Source organism: Varroa destructor, unplaced genomic scaffold, assembly GCF_002443255.2.
Source record: "Varroa destructor unplaced genomic scaffold, Vdes_3.0 BEIS01000007.1, whole genome shotgun sequence".
NCBI lineage: Eukaryota > Metazoa > Arthropoda > Arachnida > Mesostigmata > Varroidae > Varroa > Varroa destructor.
The window spans coordinates 21,612,423-21,631,258 of NW_019211460.1; the positions used below are offsets into that span (position 1 = coordinate 21,612,423).

Consider the following 18,836-nt stretch of genomic DNA (forward strand, 5'->3'; position numbering starts at 1 on the left):
TCCTAAATCTATAAAGCAGTCAGTATCGAAAAATCATACATAAAAAAACACAACGTTTCATCGCTCAGCTGTTTGTTGACAACAGTTAACTGGTTTTTCACATTATCATAAAAATCTGTTAACGAAAACACTGTTCTGAATGATACGGATGACGCGCTATATTTCAATTTCAAAAATCTGTTTATCAATCTCATAATCGATTAATAAATTAAACACACTTTCACTAAGTTACAATCATTCAATCATCGTTCGAGCGAGGAACTTCTCTGCATGGAATTTAGTCCTCTTATCATCGTCATTTCCGTATAAATCTAGCACACCGGAGGGTTTTATGGATCAACCTTCAAAGGCACATCCACCCCACGCTGGACACGTCCTAACACACTAATGTATAACTGAAGATATGTTCGCACTTGTTAGGCACTATTAACTTTTATATAGAGACTATAAAAATGGTTTTAAGGGTCTTTATATATATGTACGCGAATTCACGCTTCTCCTTAGTAGTTCGCAGAGTACCTAGACAGGTATCACCGTGTCATTATTGTATATCAATCGTATATTGTAAAGATTTTTGCTTATACATACGATATAGGAGGATCCATACAATTAACTTACGTCGCTTGTGTACAGATTGTAATTGACTACTAGTAGTGATTTCGTCCTGAACATACAAGAAAGATAGCAAGCAAAATGGGTTCTAAGTTAGATCTTTGCAGCAGAGGCGAATCATACCTACTAAAACTAATATCGACCTAAAAAGCTATTCCTTAAACCGCAGCAGTAGTTTCATTTATCCGCTGAAAATTTTTCACCGTCCAAAGGCTTTTTAATTTTGTTTAAATTTTTTTTTAAAATAAATTAACGTAAATATAATCAACTATTTTCTTTTCATTGGTAGAATTTATAATAGTCGGTTGAGTATAAGTTATAGATCCACACTGATGTGGATTAATTTTCTTCTGTATTTAACAATTAGCTTTTTAAAGATGAGGCAAACAATACATGTTTGCGCGACGTGCCCATAGTTTTACTTGATATGTTTCCCTATAAATTAGCATTACAAAAGTTTGCCAACCGGAGCACCTAACCTACTGACATAGATACGATACTCAGTGGCTAAGCTGCGGCAAAATACGTTTGGGGAATGGGGTGAACTATAGAACCGTATTTAGTGAACAACCCCCTTATAATAAGTCAGATTACTTTCTGCGAAGATAAATGGAAAGTTCAATTTGGAATCGTCGTCTGTTCATCACGACATTGTATAGGGAAACAGCTGTTTTGAGAATGGTCTAGCTTTTTCAAATTCTTCGAAAATATAATACGATATTGTTGCAGGGGATTAATACGTACGAATCGCTGCCTCGAATAATTTGATGTAGTTAAAAATAGGATAAGATTCCTGTAGGATTCTTAATTGGATACCTGATTATCACAGCTTCGTCAGCGTTGTAGCATATTCGCTTTATTAAACCTATTTACAACTCTACCTTCATGTTCTAGTAAACTTGAACAGAGAATGAGTACTGTCTACTTCGTTGACCCCCAGACTCACAGATCGCCAAAGAAACTTCCTGTAGAATTCAAAACTTGTAATTATCTCTTCGAAAAGTTGTTTATCAGTTTCTGTCATTGCTAGCTAGTTCGAAACTCAGAATAAAGATTATTGTTCATGGTCGAACTTGATCGGTGAGTCAGACAGAGAGCGGTCGTAATTCGCCAACACTTCTACTTACTAGTATGGCTTCTACAGAGTTAAAGTGAGGGATACTGACGTTACGTAGATCAAAGTCGCATGTTATCATAGCTAGTCGTTCTGCGCCTAACAATCTGCTAGAGAATCATCTCTAGTTTCCACGCATCTTTTTCTTTATATCGATGAACGGACTTGGTTATATAGAACGGACATGGTCGACTATGTTTGCTATCAGAGCGCACACCAAATGCAGCTGCTTCAAGATAATAATTGAATTTTGCCGCGTAATATGCCAGCGACCTCCCGCCCCAAATGCACACACAGCGCCACCTCGTGTGGCCATTACACCTAAATCCCTGACATTCTGTTTTTACTTAATCATGTCTCTTGTATTGTATATGCATATGAAAATAAATACATGACTGATACTGTATTATATATATATATATATATTTATATAGCTGTTATGAACCCTATTTTGTGCTATTCACTGTGCGCCAAGCTAAAGATTGTCGCGTTTAGCTTTCATTGAGCAGAAAAACAGCTGAGATATTTTTTTTTAACAAATAATAGTAATATAGTTTGTGATATGTAGAAAATGTATGAAATGTGTTATTACATAAGACAAAGCAAATGCTCCTTCAAGAAGAAATGTCCCCTGGTTAAAGTATCGAAGGAATATAACCATTAACAATTATCTAGTTTTATCATACTTCTATAGCCATAGTTGTGAAAGCACAAATAAATAGCTCCAAGCTTATATATTAGATCAAACAGTTAGGACCTACAAATTCTTTATGAAGTTTATGTACGGCACAAGAAAGCGAACCAATTATTATCTCAGACTTATTAAAGCTAACTTATTCACGCAGTCCAATCACTGTATATCGGCTGTTATGTGCTTTCTAGAAAACAGAAATTCCATTCTTTGAAGTTTTGTATTGAAATTCAGCCAAAGTTGACCAACCACCCGAGGCCACACATCGTTTTATTTCTAGCCAGCTAAACAGATAGCGCCATACTTCTTGCGGACTTCAGCTTCCTGTAGAATAATTGCGCGAAAAATTACTATACTCTGAAACTTCCCTTATTGGAAGACGTGTTTAAAATCAAACATCTGTGTGTCCACTCAAGAAACATTTTTCGCATTAGAATTAAACAATAAGCACTTTACGGCATTCGACTGAAAGTAAGTTAACGGAAAACGTAGCGCAGAATGTACAATAAGAATGCCTTTATTGATGCTGCCTGTACATCGCCGCCCGATAAAATATCATCTAGTAATAAATGGCGAAGATCAAATAATTGATAAGCGACCATTTGTTTTTACAACGTATCCATATGGTAATATGAAATCATTATTGTTATAATGGTAAAGGTCTACCTTTGGCTAGTGACGAGTTATCACAGGAGGCCGGCCAATTCATTATCGTGTTTTTTGTTACGTGACACGTGACAGAATAAAACGCTGCTGGAACAAAACCATACGTACGCATCCTGTATGTGTTTGATGAAAATTGTCATGTATTTCAAGCTGCTGTTCACAAAAATGGCGCCACTTGATAATAAGGCGTTTGTCTAATAGGTTGAATGTTGAACTGCCAAATTGGCTTCACTACGATGCGTACTAGAATATCCAGTAGCTTTCAAATCATTATTCGTTGTATTGGTGTATAAATATTATAAATATATAATACAGATTTATGGTTCAAACAAAATCAGATCGACACAAAATTGGCGATCAATAGATAAATGCGTACGGCCGTCCAGTGGGGGCCGCGATATCAGTCAACATCGGGATCGGTCCTGCACGGACTATCTTTCTATATTTGAGCCGGGTTCCGAAGATGGTTTTTCAGAGGTTCCATAACGTAGCAAATAAGCATTTAGTACTTGCTGATACGGGAAAACAAGGCACAACGGATGGCACTCTTCCTGAAATTGATAATGAGGGATGTTCAACCGTCTAGGGAAATAAGCAAATCTGTTTCAATCCAAGAAGATATTACAATATCTCCTTGTTGTTTGGCACTCACTCATTGGTATGTGCGCGATATTCCTCTGTAATTGTGTGTATTCGGTTAATATTAGCTTATATACGTTGAAGTACAAGGTGCGATGAAGTATAAAGTGATAAAACTCAGTTGTATTTCGGTCAGCATCGAGTCGTTCTCAAGTTTACATAGGAAAATCCTATTTGTTTGAAGTTTAATGCTTTGCAGAATTATATCCGGCAGTTTAATAATGCATTTACTCATCTAGCAGCAGATACGACTATACGATAGGTACTTAGTTCTACTGAAAGTTGAAGCTAGCATTCATAGGAAAAAAGAAAGGTTGTTGAAAAGAATCTGTTTAGATACCTGAAGACAATCCCGATTTGATGCCATCTTTGCGACATTCGTATACGAGCGGCAATGGAACAAGAGATGATTTGCTTGTACAAGGGTAACGGTGTGTATGCTGTTCTTCTTTCAAGTGACCTACTGCGTCCGAATTGGAGGTGAAGCATTGACCACACTCATTGCAGAAGATCCATCTGGAAACTCCATTTACGCCATGCTTCGCCAGATGATCGGCGAAAAGATTCGGCTCAAAGTATTCATGGCACCTAAATCCCATTCAAGTCAGAAGCACAAGCCGACGTCTTAGTAGATATAAACGAAACCCGAATAAAAGCAGTTAAGTAATTAGATAAATTACAAATAGATTTCAGATTAAATTGAACTTTGGCCAATTACTCAGCCTATAGGCAGAATCTAGATTCAATATATTGTTGGTCTGAAAAGTATCGAACCTCGAATATTGGACCACCGTGCATCGACAAGGTAATTGAGCTAAAAGTTTTCAATTGTCTGACGCGTGTTCATTAACTAGATGTACCCAATTAACACTGTAGATTTTTCTATACACGCGTTTATGCGTCATGCTCCGACAAAACAGGCCCATACATAGATGTCTTCATACCAATGAAAAGGTTACGACATCCGTAAAAGCAAACTTGAAGAAGGGAAGGGTCACTGGTACGGAAAGCTTCAGCCTTTAATTATGTGTATTTAGGCTGTTACATGTTGTATTTAACTAGCAATAGATACAGATGCTGATTCTATATCACCACAACGACTTTGTAGAAAGTGGATGGAAAAAAATATTTGATTGTTGTTAGGCTTTATGTTATCGATGCGAGAACTGATTAGCTCGCGGATAAAAAAAGAAAATAAAACTACACAAACGATATAATGACATTAATAGTAATACTAAAAATTATTACTGTGAGATAATACCAACCGAATGCAGACGTATTGGCCATGATGGCCATATATTGAGTGGCTTGCAATGGCATGAAACGTATAGAACTGGCTATTGCAACAGCGGGTAATGACAAAGGTATCCGCGTGTTCGATTCGACAGTGCTGATATATGACCAGATCCGAGTTGAACTTCCGACTAGAGCGAAAGACAATGGACATCACACAGAATAGGTAAGTTAGTCGCGTACAGGTCTCCCTCTTGAACTTCATCTCTAGAGGTAGCTGCTTTGAAGCGAAAACAAGAAACTTACAAATTTCCTACTGATGAAATCGAGTTCTTTTTTTGTGGCTCGCTTTGCGAAATATATTTATACAGAAAAAAATGGGGCGAAAAAACTGCAGTGTTTATTATCTGAAAGATAGAGATAAAGACAAAATAAGAAAGGAAGTAATGCAAGTTAATAGGCATAAGGTATTGAAGGATATAGTGTTAGGTAATGTCAAGTCCAACCAGTAGACTTCAAATCGTCTTTTAGGTAGCAAATTACAGCGTTAAATAGGGAAAAACTTCCTGTCCGGTAAACAAATTAACAGCCACCACTTGGACAGAAAAATATGAAAAAACCGATGATATAGACAATATTTCAACATATAGAAATAATAAAATCGACGCTTTCGGAAGCCAACCTATTTTCTCATAACAGAAGTTTGCGCAAAGACCATCGGTGTCAACGATTTATTTAATCTATCACTAAGTTTCTATTTAATCCATCGGGAAGAACTGTTTCGATAACTCAAGAGTGTTCATTTTATTTTACATCTGTTACGGTGGCTGAAAAGTAAACTCTAGATAAAGTGAGGGTTTTTTTTCGTTTTTCTTACAAAAGACTTTTGCGCCTATAGATATGTTCCTTGCTATACCCTACGCCCGTTGTGCATGCGTGTGATGACGCTTCTCAGCATCGAGTCAAGTTACTGCAAAAGGCTAAAAGACGCGGTGTAATACCGACCCACAGTCGCTGCACTTGATCTCTTTTTTTGCACGGGAGAAACGAACCGTGTCTTGAGTCGGTGTATTAGGTAGATTCTCGAGGTTCGAGTCACCTTTGTCGGTAACTTTCATGAAATGTATCGGAAATAAGGAGACTCGACTAATTCGTCCTGGCTTTTTACTTTTGCTACGCAGTTGATCGGACATTGAATTGGGTATGGAATTGACAACACGCGTATGGTCGACACTGTTCCTGTGCAGAATCTTTCTCCACCAGCCCTGAAAGGCGACAACAACAAAGGCTAGAATAGCTCAGTTCATAGAAATACTGCACCAGGAAACACTGAGCTTATTTTGGGCAGTCCATGTACCGTGACTAACTCAACCAACATGTCATCGTACGTACTGTCTTAAAAAAAAGTTACGTGATAAACGTTTTTGCTACTGAACATTGTATTTAGTATATTTTTATTTTTGCCTTAATTCGAGCGGAGCGATCTAAATTATTTTATTTACTTGAGATACTGAGAGCATCGTTTCTATATCCTGCTTGATTTCTGGTCGACTCCCATGTTGATATAGCGAGCCCGCATATATTCGCAGTAGCATGTATATGGGCCTAGCTATTGTTCGTTTTACAATGGAAAAATGTTTAATAACATCTAAGCTAAGTCATGTAGTTCATCAATATTTGCTACACGGCTTAATTCCACTTTTACTACAAACTGTCTTGTCAGGCACTTAAATTAAAAGCCAGATCATTGGTTACATTTCATTGTTGTATCTGGCCTGTGGGACAACCAGTGAGCGATTCGGCCTCTCATTAAATTAGGACATTTCTAATAGAAAACCTAAGTTGCTCGCTCACCTTCGAAAACAATCTGGATGACACGGCTGTGGGTGTAACCACCTGGTCAGGTATGGGCAGCACCATCTTCGTCAATTTTTGCTCGAACACTGTCTATCTATTTAATAACAGACACACTATCGATATGCAAGTTCAAATATGCGAGAGACAAACGAACTTTTTCGGTATGTCGGTTGTTAAACCAACTTTGTTTAATGGAGGCTGATGCCAAGATTTTCAAATTTAGCCTTTTCTTATTCAGGCAATGCACGAAAAAGCACAGCGGAGCGGACGCTTTGTGGTACTACTTCCTCATTTGCCGATAACAGTCTTCTTCTTGAGTGTGAATAAGCTGGTGTGGTCACGATATGTATGAAACATGACGTGTGAGACTGACGAATATTGCACGTTTTCTTGTAAGGACATAACCTATACTCTTTTATCAACGTAATGTAAGAAACGTAGCCGTCAAAGACAATTGCCGTACAAAAATCAACGAAACTATCCATTATAGTTTACGGTCACTTTTTCAAAATGTTTTTATAAGCGACCCATTAATGAGTCACTTAGTTAAGTTAGCGACAAGTAAACCTTATTCGTCAATACCAACTGTTAGTCAAAAACAGACCAGACGAAGCAATAAAACAGAAGCATGAGTACTATAAAATAGAGCTGATTTGAAAAACTGAACCCCGTTGCGAAAGTTAAGACATAATAATCAAAGTTCATACATATACCTTAACTTGCATTTTTTGTTCCTAGAACAGATTTTCTAATGGGCTTCAATGGTGATAAAATCTAACTTTGTTTCTCTGTTTATTCTTTATCGGGCGTATTTCATTTGACAAAAGTACCAAAAAAAAGTCTACTTTTAAAACTAATAAACCGCTCGATATATGTGACTTTAGATCATCATTAGCTTCAGTGCGCTTCCTTCAAAACTTCCTAAGCATTTAGATTGGACCTTATACGTTTTGTGGCCCAAAAAAAGGTTTATTATAATCGATAAGAGAACGCATAAAATGCAGGTAGATAGATTTTATTTGAAAATCCCGCCAATGCCGGAACCACGAAAAGCTGCCACAGGTATTAGGGGCCCGACACATATACATATAGTCGTGGGTGAATTTATGCGAAAGCAAGCATGTACGCAAGTAATAGCAAATGGATTTAAGAGATCCCTTTTGGTTTTGCTTTTGTAGCAAATGCGGTGATTTTCAAGAGCAGAAAGGTCATTTAGGCTCATGTGGGCATATCATTTGTACCGGATGCTTCATTCCTGGTAAGTACCATCAACCTTCTTATCCATAAGCTTGCTTACTGCTTGTAAGATGTACCGTTGTTTTCTAGAGGAATATAGATTTCGGTTGAAATTATCTGAGCACGAGCCTGAAAACGGATTTTTAACACTTAAGTGTTCGCTTTGAATTGATTTGTTTGCTTGTTTATTTTCAACTCTTGATGTTAACGCTTGTTCTTGGAGAATAATTTCACTAATAGCAATAATAAATTGTCATATAAGCAATTCGTTCAGAAGCGGTCAAGCAAGGGATGTTTTTTCGCATATGATAAAAGAATCAGACGGAGGCTTGGTTATAAACTGATGGAAAATACAATGAAGGCACGATTATGCTGCTTCCAAATTGGCCTTTCTGTTAGAACGCACCGATAACTGATCTGCACTCAAGCTCGAGGGGAGAATTCGGCGTAAGTGTATCAAAAGAAATGCTTGCTGATTCCGCTAACCTGGGCGTTCTAAGCATGGCAAGAACATGATATGTGAAAAATTGTGTACATATGAAACTCGATTCGATACAAACAACAACTATTAGTTGAGAGTCGTAACTCTGCGTTTGGAAAACGCCGAAATAGGTAGCGATTTTTAAAGCACAGCATTACTAATGTGCGGTTATGAATAGTTTCAGGTGATAACAATGGCATCACAAAATGTCCAATATGTAATAGTTCCGCTAACTTCTTGCCTGTCTCTGACCGGAAGGTATTTCGATTCTTCAAAGAGGTTAAAAAAAGTCTAAGCGAATGGACTGCGGTAAGAAAACTTCAAAGTCATTGTAAAATCAGATACTAATTCATAAATCAATCGTGGCCTTGACGCGCACCAATAAAAGGCATGTTGAAGTCGTGTTATTTTCTTTTCGGTGCGATTTGTTGCTATATTCTTTAAAAATCAGCACGAACATGCGTTTAGTTGCACGTTCGTAGCAATAAATAATCTCCATATCATCAAGTGTCTGATTTAGTTCCGGGCTTCAACTTTACGTAGCTATGCTTGGTAAGTTGATGATTTCAATTAAGGATCTGTGATTGTGTGACGAATAGCGTGAGCTTACTCATATTGCTTGGTAGATTTATGTGAACAATCGCCGGAAGCTAGCTAGATTGTCCGTCCGTATGAGTAGAAATTCATGGTCTGGTATACAAGGTCTTATGTGCAAAGAATTGTCAAAAAATACGAACATGCTAGTTAGTTCTGATCAACTTTCATGTTGTTTTTTCTAAGCAACTTAGTTGGAAAAATATCAACACCAAGTTGATTTTTATTACCACCGTATGCAAGGAGAGAAATTACGGAGATTGTATAGAAAGATCGAAAGCAAATCACTGCAGCTCGAGACGCTCAAGAATACCTTTAACAATGTGGTGGCCACAATGGCTAAACGGTGAGCACCGAAAAGCCATGTCAATTTTTAGTACAATAGTCTAGAGAGGTCGAGCTTAGGAAGATAAACTGTACTGCACTAGATTCTATGAAAGTATTGTCCAAGAATCAAACAAGTAGCTGTTAGAGAAATATCGAGATCGCAAATAAGGTTAAAAGAATAATTTTTTTTTGTAAGTATTTTGCGCAGTATATATTTATTGTACAAGTAATAAGCACCCGGGTAATAATGATGTCGATAATGAATTAAAACGATGTTGCATTGTTGATACGCCCACGTGTTAAATTTGTAACCACACACACACACACACACATATATATATATATATATGTCAGCACTTGCTTGTCTATCAGATTCTACTATAAGCAAACCCGATAAGTACCAGTAATTTTCACTTGTTACCTGAATATATTGGTCATTCTCAAGACATTATACGCTGACAGTGGCAATGAGCACCGAGCTCTAACCTAAAAAGTCGTAGTTCAGCAATAACGAGTATGAAACTATTTGAATTATTAAGTACGCCTATTAAGCTCATCCGTGGAATACCAGATCGGAGTCTGGCGACCCCATATCGTACAATAGTGGCGCACGAGAATGAATCGAGGATCTGTCATCCAATTACAATATCTCAGGGGGATAACGACGACAGTCTTAACGTAATTGACAATCAATTGCCCACGACTATCTCCAAAAGACGGCTAACACAACAATTTTCTCCTTTTGAAAGTGACCGACACGATGTGGAAGCCTATGGCAAGAGAACTCCGAAACAGCACTCTGGGGCTCGGGAAAAACCCCGAATTCACCAACAAAGTACGACACAAGGCATTGGACATAGGGAACAAATTCAGTTGCGGAATACATTTGAGTACGATTCTCTCAAAAAAACACTAGGCTCAGATAACGTCCGTACAAATACGACCGGTAACGGTACTGAACGTAACCGATCTCGGAAGTACGTTGATACGCCACGCCCTCGTTTACTCAATTTTCGATATGACTCAGGCTCTATGTTTACACAGAGCTCTCGAGCAGCGGTTTCAGTAGCTGACACTGCAGCTAAGCGGCGCAATCAGGCCGATAATCTGATTAGTTCCAGTAATCAAGCAGTTGATAACGGCCAGCCTGAGCGTATACTAATGGGCCCCCAATATGCGCGCGCAAATGTTACTGGCAAGAAATTTCATCAACACAAGACTGGAATACGCACCCCGAAGACGTAAGTAACTCGGCTACCTATAAAATAATATACACAACGTAGTCGTACTCTTCGGTCGAAAACGTGATTTTGCTGTAGCTATGGCAAAGAAGCTGGCAGTAACCTTAAGATTTTGCTTGGTTTATAAGGAGTTGTTAGTGCTCAGTTTTATTTCTAAAACTCTGAATTCCCTCTACGCGAATGTGGTACATTTTTAACCGATCTTATTTACAACACGCTGTAACAAAGTGCTACATGACATGTTTTTTTTTCGTTTCACTCGATCTGCTAAAATCTGTATGGATCTTATCTTTTCAATGATGCATATACAAGGAGAAAAGATGTAATCTTCAAAAGGAATTTAGGAAGGGACAACCAGGGGAAAGGCGACCTGAACAGAGGTGGCGGTCATAAAAAACAAAACAGGAAGTTTATGTTAACGTCCCGCTTCCAAACAGAATCAGATCTAACCATAGTGACCTACAATCATTATCTTCTTCAAAGTCAATACCGAATTCTCTTGAAGTACACACAATTGTCGATACTGGTAATGAAGCGCACCAAGCCGTAAAGGTGGCCGTTAGTGTGAGTAAAAAAAAATACGCAAGGGATGTCGACTCCCAAACGCACCAACGAGGCAAGTTGAGTACTTTCAAGGATTACAATGCATCCACTGGATTTTCTTTGTGCTGTGACTTTTGCCTAATGCGAGTAAGCTTCAATCAAAAGTAGCGCAAATTAATACGTCAGTGATCAGTTGTAATTTCGATAAAGTACAATACATCTGTGTGTTAACGCAAATAGTTTTTCTTAGCTCTTTTTGCAGGGGCAAGCAAAAAATGTTAACTTCGCAATGATAACAAAACAGAATTCACGATATTTGCATTCTAATACAGTATTTTTGAATAACTTAAGGCTGATGTTTGATATGACTATTTATGATTAGCTCTATGACAAAGTAAGTTAACGATGCTAGTAAACCCGTATTAAACGGATTCCAAGAAAATTCATCGAAATTGTTTGTCTTCTAGTGGTCTCATCCACTAACGTATTGGAATAGGTTAACTACGAAGTTGTCAGGCCTCCTAGCGACTATGCAAGAGCACTGATGTTTTTTTTCAGATTTATGCTAGAAAAACGTATTTTAATGTACACAAAATAAATTTGATAGCAATAATATGTTTCCATGAAACCATTCAAACCAGTCAACCAAGAAATGAGATATTAGTCGGAATAGTGTTTTGCATGCGTTTTATTTTGGTTACCAGGAAAAGGTACGACAAATCGCAGGAGAAACTTGTTTCGTTAGGAGCCAGGAGCGGCAAAATAGACCCTAATAGAACCGATCTTATTCTCATGGGCACCCCAGCACGCTGTAGCTATCCTCCGCAGTTCGAAGGGACGTCTAGTAACCGAAAATTACAGAGTGTTTGCAAGTATGCGTCTCGTGCAGAGGCAGGGTACATTTTCCAGGATCAAAGGCTTGTTTTACCTTACGAAAAAGAAACAGACCATTATAAGCGGTCCACTTCTTTGAGTAATAACTACACTTCTAGTGATACACGACGACAATTCCCTTGTCAGGGTGAACAAATGTTTCAAGCAGCAGACCACCCTGATCGATCGGCCTCAGTGACGTCTATTTGTAGTAGAATACAACGAAATTTTCATGGAGCTCAACGCAGTAACTACGGAAACCAGTTTGTTTCTATTGAGGGTCAACGACGGCATAACTTTTCTCATTATACCAAAGGCCTGACATCATTGTGTTCCAGGATCAGCCCATATCCTAATGTCTATGCTCCGAAAACGTCACTAACACCTAACAAAAAGAGCCTCGCTAATAATGCGTTTTTAAAACCGCAAACGCCTTCGTATACAATGTCGGGAGAGACTAATAACACGCCCTGGCCAATGACCTACTCTAAAAAACCAGCTTTCAGTTTGACCGGAGCCACTAGGAAACACAAGGTGTCAGAGAGTCGAGCACGAGACAGGCAAGAGCTAAATATAAAAAGTGACACATCAAGGCAAGATCCCTTCAAAACAATACTTAGATCAAAGTACTTCAGTACAAGTTAGGGGAACAAACGGCTGTCCAAGAAAGCCAAAGATTATCCATAAGCTATTTAAACTGAACTCCACGATATCGCAGATCAAGTCCAGCCAACTGGTTCGATTGATCAAAAAAATAAATTATAACTAGTATATTTCTTTCTACGTTTTTCCTTTGATAAAATGTTTCTTTATTTTCAGGAAGTTTAATTGGCAGATAAATCTGATATAGTTTGCGTTCATTTATTTATAAATCTACCTTTGTTTTGTTTATTTAGGCATGATGAAAAATGTTAACAACAAATATTGACAATGTGCCCCAAGAAATAGGAACCATGCAGTGATAATTATAAAAATATCGCAATTTTCAAAAATTTCTCTCGCTTTTGCTTTAGGCAGGTTTTTCTTACAAACTACGTTTAGTATTGTTCATTCGATATTCCGATATCTTTTTTTTTATTGTTTCATACCAAACTCAAAGCCCTAGTACCACACGAGGTTTTTATCTGGGGACTTTAATTATTTTGAGCAAATAATGTATGATTTGGACAGAAAAATCTAAAATCTGAAGTACGCAAATTTCGTTTTTTTTTTCAATATATTAAGATGAACGAACTAATTACAAATAGTAATTAAGATGTACCGAAGTAAATAAGTTACAATACATCTCAGAGTGTATATTTAAACACATGTCAACATTAATCACCATTAGATTTACATACCTAGATAAGCATAGGTTACGTGTTTACAGAGCTAATAGAAGAAATAGCAAAGAAGAATATTTTTAAAGAATCTGAAGAATGTTATTTCGTCTCAAGCTGAGTCACTGCCAATTTTATCAGGTATTGACTTTACTGAATTTTCTGTGACTGCTTGTTTATGCTATGAAACTAACCTTGAGCGTCACACAATCATAAATAAAATAATATGTTTCTAAATGATTTAGTTTCAAAAGTAGTGTGTGGTAAATGTTATTATCAACTTAGCTACAAGAAATAGATCATCGATCTCTTATACTATTCAGCAAGCTCCGTTGTGTATCTCATATACAGTAGGTTTAGACATTTCACTGTTTATGGTGAGCACTGCGTAAGACTTGATAGAAAGTATGTCCGAGTTAAGTAGAGTTATCGTATGAACCTGGATGCATAACACAAGGGTAAAATTGATGCCCCTTGTATACTTTCCCCCTGTCACTCCCTCGGGGATTTCTCCGATATATCTTGCCCGATTATGCTGTTACAAAACAAATTACAAATGTAGAAGAAAAATCAGTCTAATATAATGTAGGAAGTTCGCCAAATGTGTCGTAAATTGCAACCCTGATATTTGAATTTCGCGGGATCAGAGTGGAAAGGGCAGATGATTTTCTCCTTACAGGCAAGCTGCTGAAAGGATATGTTCTGCGTCTAGTTTACGTCTGCACCATTTGTGCTTCCTTTTAGGTGCCGATCGTTGTGCAGGAGAGGCCGTATCGCGTAGTTGATTGTACGACTAACCGGCTCTGTTGCGACCATTTGCATCATCACAGTGTTATAGAATCGTGGTAAGTTGCAATGTTAAACATCGTTAATGTTCGCCATTGATGCGTGCTTATGCAGGGATGGTTTCTCGACTTTTGTTCGAGGTTTGGGATCCCAGTTTACACAAGCTGCTGCCATTAACTGCTTATTCTACTAAATACCGGTGGATATCGTTGGTGCACCACGTGCAGCTATCGAGCTAGGTACCGTAACCAATCTGGCTCAGTTATGGAGTCAGAAAATGGTAGAAGCTGCACGATTTGTCAAAAACACTTCATTTAATTACAGACGTAGTAAAACAGGGATATGCTGTGCTCTACACAGATTCTATGTACCGCGGCAACACCAGATTCAGAACTCCCACTGATTTCTGACTTAACAAAATGGCTCGAGCCATAATGACTAGTACTAGCCAGTGCCAAGTGCCAGGGCTGCTTTGGCATTTATTTGACTGTGATGTCCTGTTTGTGCTTTCACCCTGGTGAGATTCGACATCACGGCGGTCTCAAAACACCCAAAATTTGAGGATAATTCGATTTGCTGATACTGAATGGTTACAATGGAATTGATATCTATATCTGGTATTTGTTGGGCGACTTGGATTCGCTGAGACTCGTTTTCTAACATCGACTATGAATGATATGTTGTTGGCTTCTCCTGTTTTATAATGCTTACATGATTCATAATCCGTACGGTATTTAGACTTGTGCGCACCTGTGGACCCACTGGTGGACAAGAAATGACGGCGAGTACTGTCTTCACGCCGGCGTACCTGCCTCGTTTCCCTGATGGCTCTGTACCAGAAAGCACCAACCGGTGCAGAAGCTTATGGAATCAATGGCAATGTGCCCGTAATTTGAACTGGGGCAACACCTGGAAACGGTGTCGTTCGGCTGGTGGCTACACGCGGCCTTGGAGAACTTGGATAACGCGAAAATCGTGCCAGCTGCCCATATAGTTGGTAAGTTACCATAAATGAACCAACGTTGACTCTCGTTGCAGTTCGCATTACGTAATGCCCACAGCATATATAAAGATGTCACAGCTGATTAGCTTTAAGCGAGCAGAGTATTGATCATTGTCAACCTTAATTTTGCCATGCGCAAGTTGTTTTTGTTCCGAAGTTCATCTTCTAGTATGCGTTACCTATATTTATCTATTCCTTTAGCTTAGGAGATGTGTGAATTATGTAAGCTCGCCCTGATGAGATCTACTTCACGACGGTCTTCAGACACCCAACAAGTACTGGATGACAAACGAAGTAGCTGAGTTGTACCTTGGTAGTTAGGTACTGGTTTGCAATTAACAGGCCTACATTTGTTACCAACATAGGCAAATATTTACAGTTAGTTTTGCTTTTGGTGTTTTATTGGTCTGGTTTTCTGATAGCCAATTAATATCCTCGCTGCGTTGTCAAAGCCGCCATATCAGTGTTCTACATGCAGGTAAGTTTTCACTGAAACAGTTGTAACATAAGAAAGAAAACAATTCTTTGAACTTGTTTCGTTCGATTATCATTTGCTGTGATGATCTACACAGACCTGTTCCGATATTACTGAGGACAGTTTAGGTAATTCTTCTGATTACAATGAATCATAAAATTAAAGTACACTTTCATCACGCGTGTTAACGATTTTTCAACTAATACTACTATTGCTTAATTACTCTAGGTGCATCAGCAAATCGTACTTTGGAGGCAGTACTCCTGACCTATCGATTGGACATACACCTCCTAACAAATGCGTAACAGGGGTTGAACGTGACATGTGATCTGATCAAAGATATTAGTCTTTGAAAGCAAGCACGAACGAGATCACTGCATTACCCCACCAAGAAAAAACGGTTCAATACAGGTAATCTATGCTCATTGCTCCGTGTAACTGTTCGTATTTCTTCAGATGTTAAGCCCTTCCAGGATATTCGTACATGGTCGGGTTCAAGCCCTGAAGTAAAGAAATGTTGCTCCACGTCAGGGACGATACCCCTATGATCGGTATTGTCTCCAGGTTTGCGAGCCATAATGTTTAGTTCTTGCTATTGCTTTTTTTATCGATATTCAATATATGCATTTTACAATGCCTTGGGTTACGCGCCATAATACTTTCCAACTAAGTGTATACACAACCCGTCCAAGTAACACAATGAGTCAAAAAGCCGGCCATGTGTTTCGATCTTTGAAGCACGTGGTGGCAGCGGGCGGTAATAATGATCCCGAGATATCACTGAACGCTCTAGAATAGATAGAGCTGAACGTGGTATAACGGAACATTTCATTGTACCGCATAAATATACTCAAATATAATATGGATGTTTATATACTAACGACAAAAATGATTTTGATTTACAGGTACTCTACCGTTGACTCAATGGACCAGGCACGTTGCTCTAGCAGATATTAAACTGTTGCAAGCAAATCCGGCAACGGACTTTTAATATTTATCTATGAATTAAATAAAATTTTCGAAATTAATTAAAATTCGAAAACCAATGTGCAGTGATCAAGACGTTGGATTGATTTGTAATAGCCTAATTAGTGGGTTATAGAGTAATAATATAGTCGAGTTAATTAATGGGTTGATTTTGTAACTAAACACTACAAGAGAGATTCAGCAGGCATATGTTGTTATCGATAACTGTAAGCTGATGAAGCCTCGTCAGGACATAATGAAGGCTGACATCTGTCGAAGATGGTGAAATAGGTGAAACGAGGTTACCACAAGAGCTTAAATGAAAGTCTCTGAATATGCGAACTTTTAAGCAGACATAGCATAGACATATACGAATGCATCATAGTACTACTTTTTAGGATTTTAACAGTAGTAATCTTTTCGACCCCTTGGATAGTCACCTAATGCGACACGTGTTACGGCTGACATCTACAGATCTTTGGAAATCCCGTGTTGTCTCAGTTTGTGTAGGTAAGCACCACAAGGTTGCCAATTTTATTTAATAGACATTGCCTGTTTCGTAATTAGTAAGCAGGTGGTCTATTGACACGAGACATTTGTAGTACGCGCATTTGATAGTTAACAGGATAACGAGTTTGCAATGCTTCACGCATTAGAAGTCAAGGGATTGGAGTAGCGCGAAATCAAGCAGTAATGCCAACAATGCGGTGTACGTGATAAGTACGCCATCAAAAGGACAGTGCGATTTGAAATGTGGATGTGTCGTGGCGTCTTCAATAAATGTACTCATTTATTTCTTATGCGATCATTGTCAATGGTAGTAGTAAATAAAGCCCATCTTGCGTATTCACGGTTATATTGATATTATATTGTTTCTTTAATTTAAATCTGTATGGAAACTTTTACTCTATTTTTCCAATTGGAGCCTTCAGTTGAAAATAATGCAGTAATGGCATTACCATATAAGCCTAGCCTAACGAATAAGTTCGTTAGGCTAGACTTGTAAAGTCAGTAAGTATCAGGCCTCTAGCTTAATAAGTTGTACCAAAATGTAAAACTTGTTTATCCGCTTCTAAGGAAGTGAAGTACCATAATTTGCATGGAAAATTAAGTAGGTATGATAAAAACGATCTTTTATGCAGTAAGGAAGTAAAAAAGTCCTCACTTATATTTTCCATTAAAAAATTCAATTCTGAAATGTAGGAGACTAACTAAATACTTCATACGCTTCAGCGTATCAATAATGAAACGAATGCATATAATGTATCAAAATTTTTTTACCCTCAATGGTTTAAAAGTTCTACAAATCTTTAAATTACATAAAATCATCCAAGTAACTCAATGTATTCAGTCAAGCCGATACTGTACCGGGTAAAGACTATAAACCAACACCTATTAGGTCTTCTTATATACGATAAGAAAACAGTTAATGAGCTTCAATGACCTAGCCTAACCTAATTCTAATGTTCTAATGAAATGAACGCGCAGTATCCCTCAAAATATTATCAGTGACATTTGTTCCATGCTATTAACATACTTTATCACAGATATGATCGAAGAAATAATTCGTATTTATTTACCATATTCGGTTTTGTGTAGGTCACTTACTTTTCTTTACCCGCTGAAGTCGCTGAATTTTGCGCCACAGTTGTTGCTATAGATTTGGTTATTCTACAAAAACTAAAGGCCTTTATTTAACATGCCTTTCTCGATTAGTTTTATTATTTTACAGATATTTTTATTTGTCATAGTGCGCTCTTTATTCAGTCAGTGCCAGTTCCATTACTATTCGTTATCCTACGGTGTTTTATTGCAATGGTTACGTTTGTGCACTGGTGAAGCGAACACAGAGTCAAAAAATGGGAAACGTCATTATTATCAGTTTCGCACATAATGTCAAAATCAATATGCTAAATAGGTTCGTACTTAACGTGGAATACATTGATGCTGCAGTACGAGTCCTGCCAAGCATAAAGCCCATGCGAAAGTTAAATCTTAATGTTGTTTATATTTATGCCGGTCAATAAGCGTTACATTTTATACGGGATGGCATAACGAATGCTTACAATGTATCATTATGTTGGAAGATGTCTTTTTCTGGTAGTATACATAACTATAGTGTTTTACCTCATATTTCTGGATAGTTTCCACTGTGAGATGGTGGACATATGCACGAAATT

At 37.9% G+C, this 18,836-nt stretch overlaps 2 protein-coding genes across 5 annotated transcripts; one reads left to right on the forward strand and one right to left on the reverse strand.

The window, feature by feature from the left end:
* Positions 1-2,913: 2,913 nt before the first annotated feature.
* LOC111253694 (uncharacterized) lies at positions 2,914-7,103 on the reverse strand. Its single transcript, XM_022813469.2, has 5 exons — positions 6,810-7,103; positions 5,961-6,220; positions 4,988-5,146; positions 4,063-4,310; positions 2,914-3,634 (listed from the first exon to the last, which is right to left on the reverse strand). The coding sequence occupies exons 1-5, from the start codon at positions 6,873-6,875 to the stop codon at positions 3,555-3,557; spliced, it is 813 nt and encodes a 270-aa protein (XP_022669204.1). The 5' UTR covers positions 6,876-7,103; the 3' UTR covers positions 2,914-3,554.
* LOC111253692 (uncharacterized) lies at positions 7,064-17,518 on the forward strand. Of its 4 annotated transcripts, XM_086973898.1 has the most exons (6): positions 7,064-7,204; positions 7,991-8,070; positions 8,708-8,838; positions 9,318-9,469; positions 9,990-10,691; positions 11,939-12,878. In XM_086973898.1, exons 4-6 carry the CDS (start codon positions 9,360-9,362, stop codon positions 12,750-12,752), a joined length of 1,626 nt encoding a protein of 541 aa, XP_086830024.1. In that variant the 5' UTR covers positions 7,064-7,204; positions 7,991-8,070; positions 8,708-8,838; positions 9,318-9,359; the 3' UTR covers positions 12,753-12,878. The 4 variants fall into 4 exon arrangements, 3 of the variants coding, with proteins under 3 accessions (XP_086830024.1, XP_086830023.1, XP_022669201.1); XM_086973897.1 differs by lacking the exon at positions 7,064-7,204 and having other exon boundaries at positions 7,858-8,070; XM_022813466.2 differs by lacking the exon at positions 7,064-7,204 and having other exon boundaries at positions 7,858-8,070; positions 10,200-10,691.
* Positions 17,519-18,836: the final 1,318 nt, after the last annotated feature.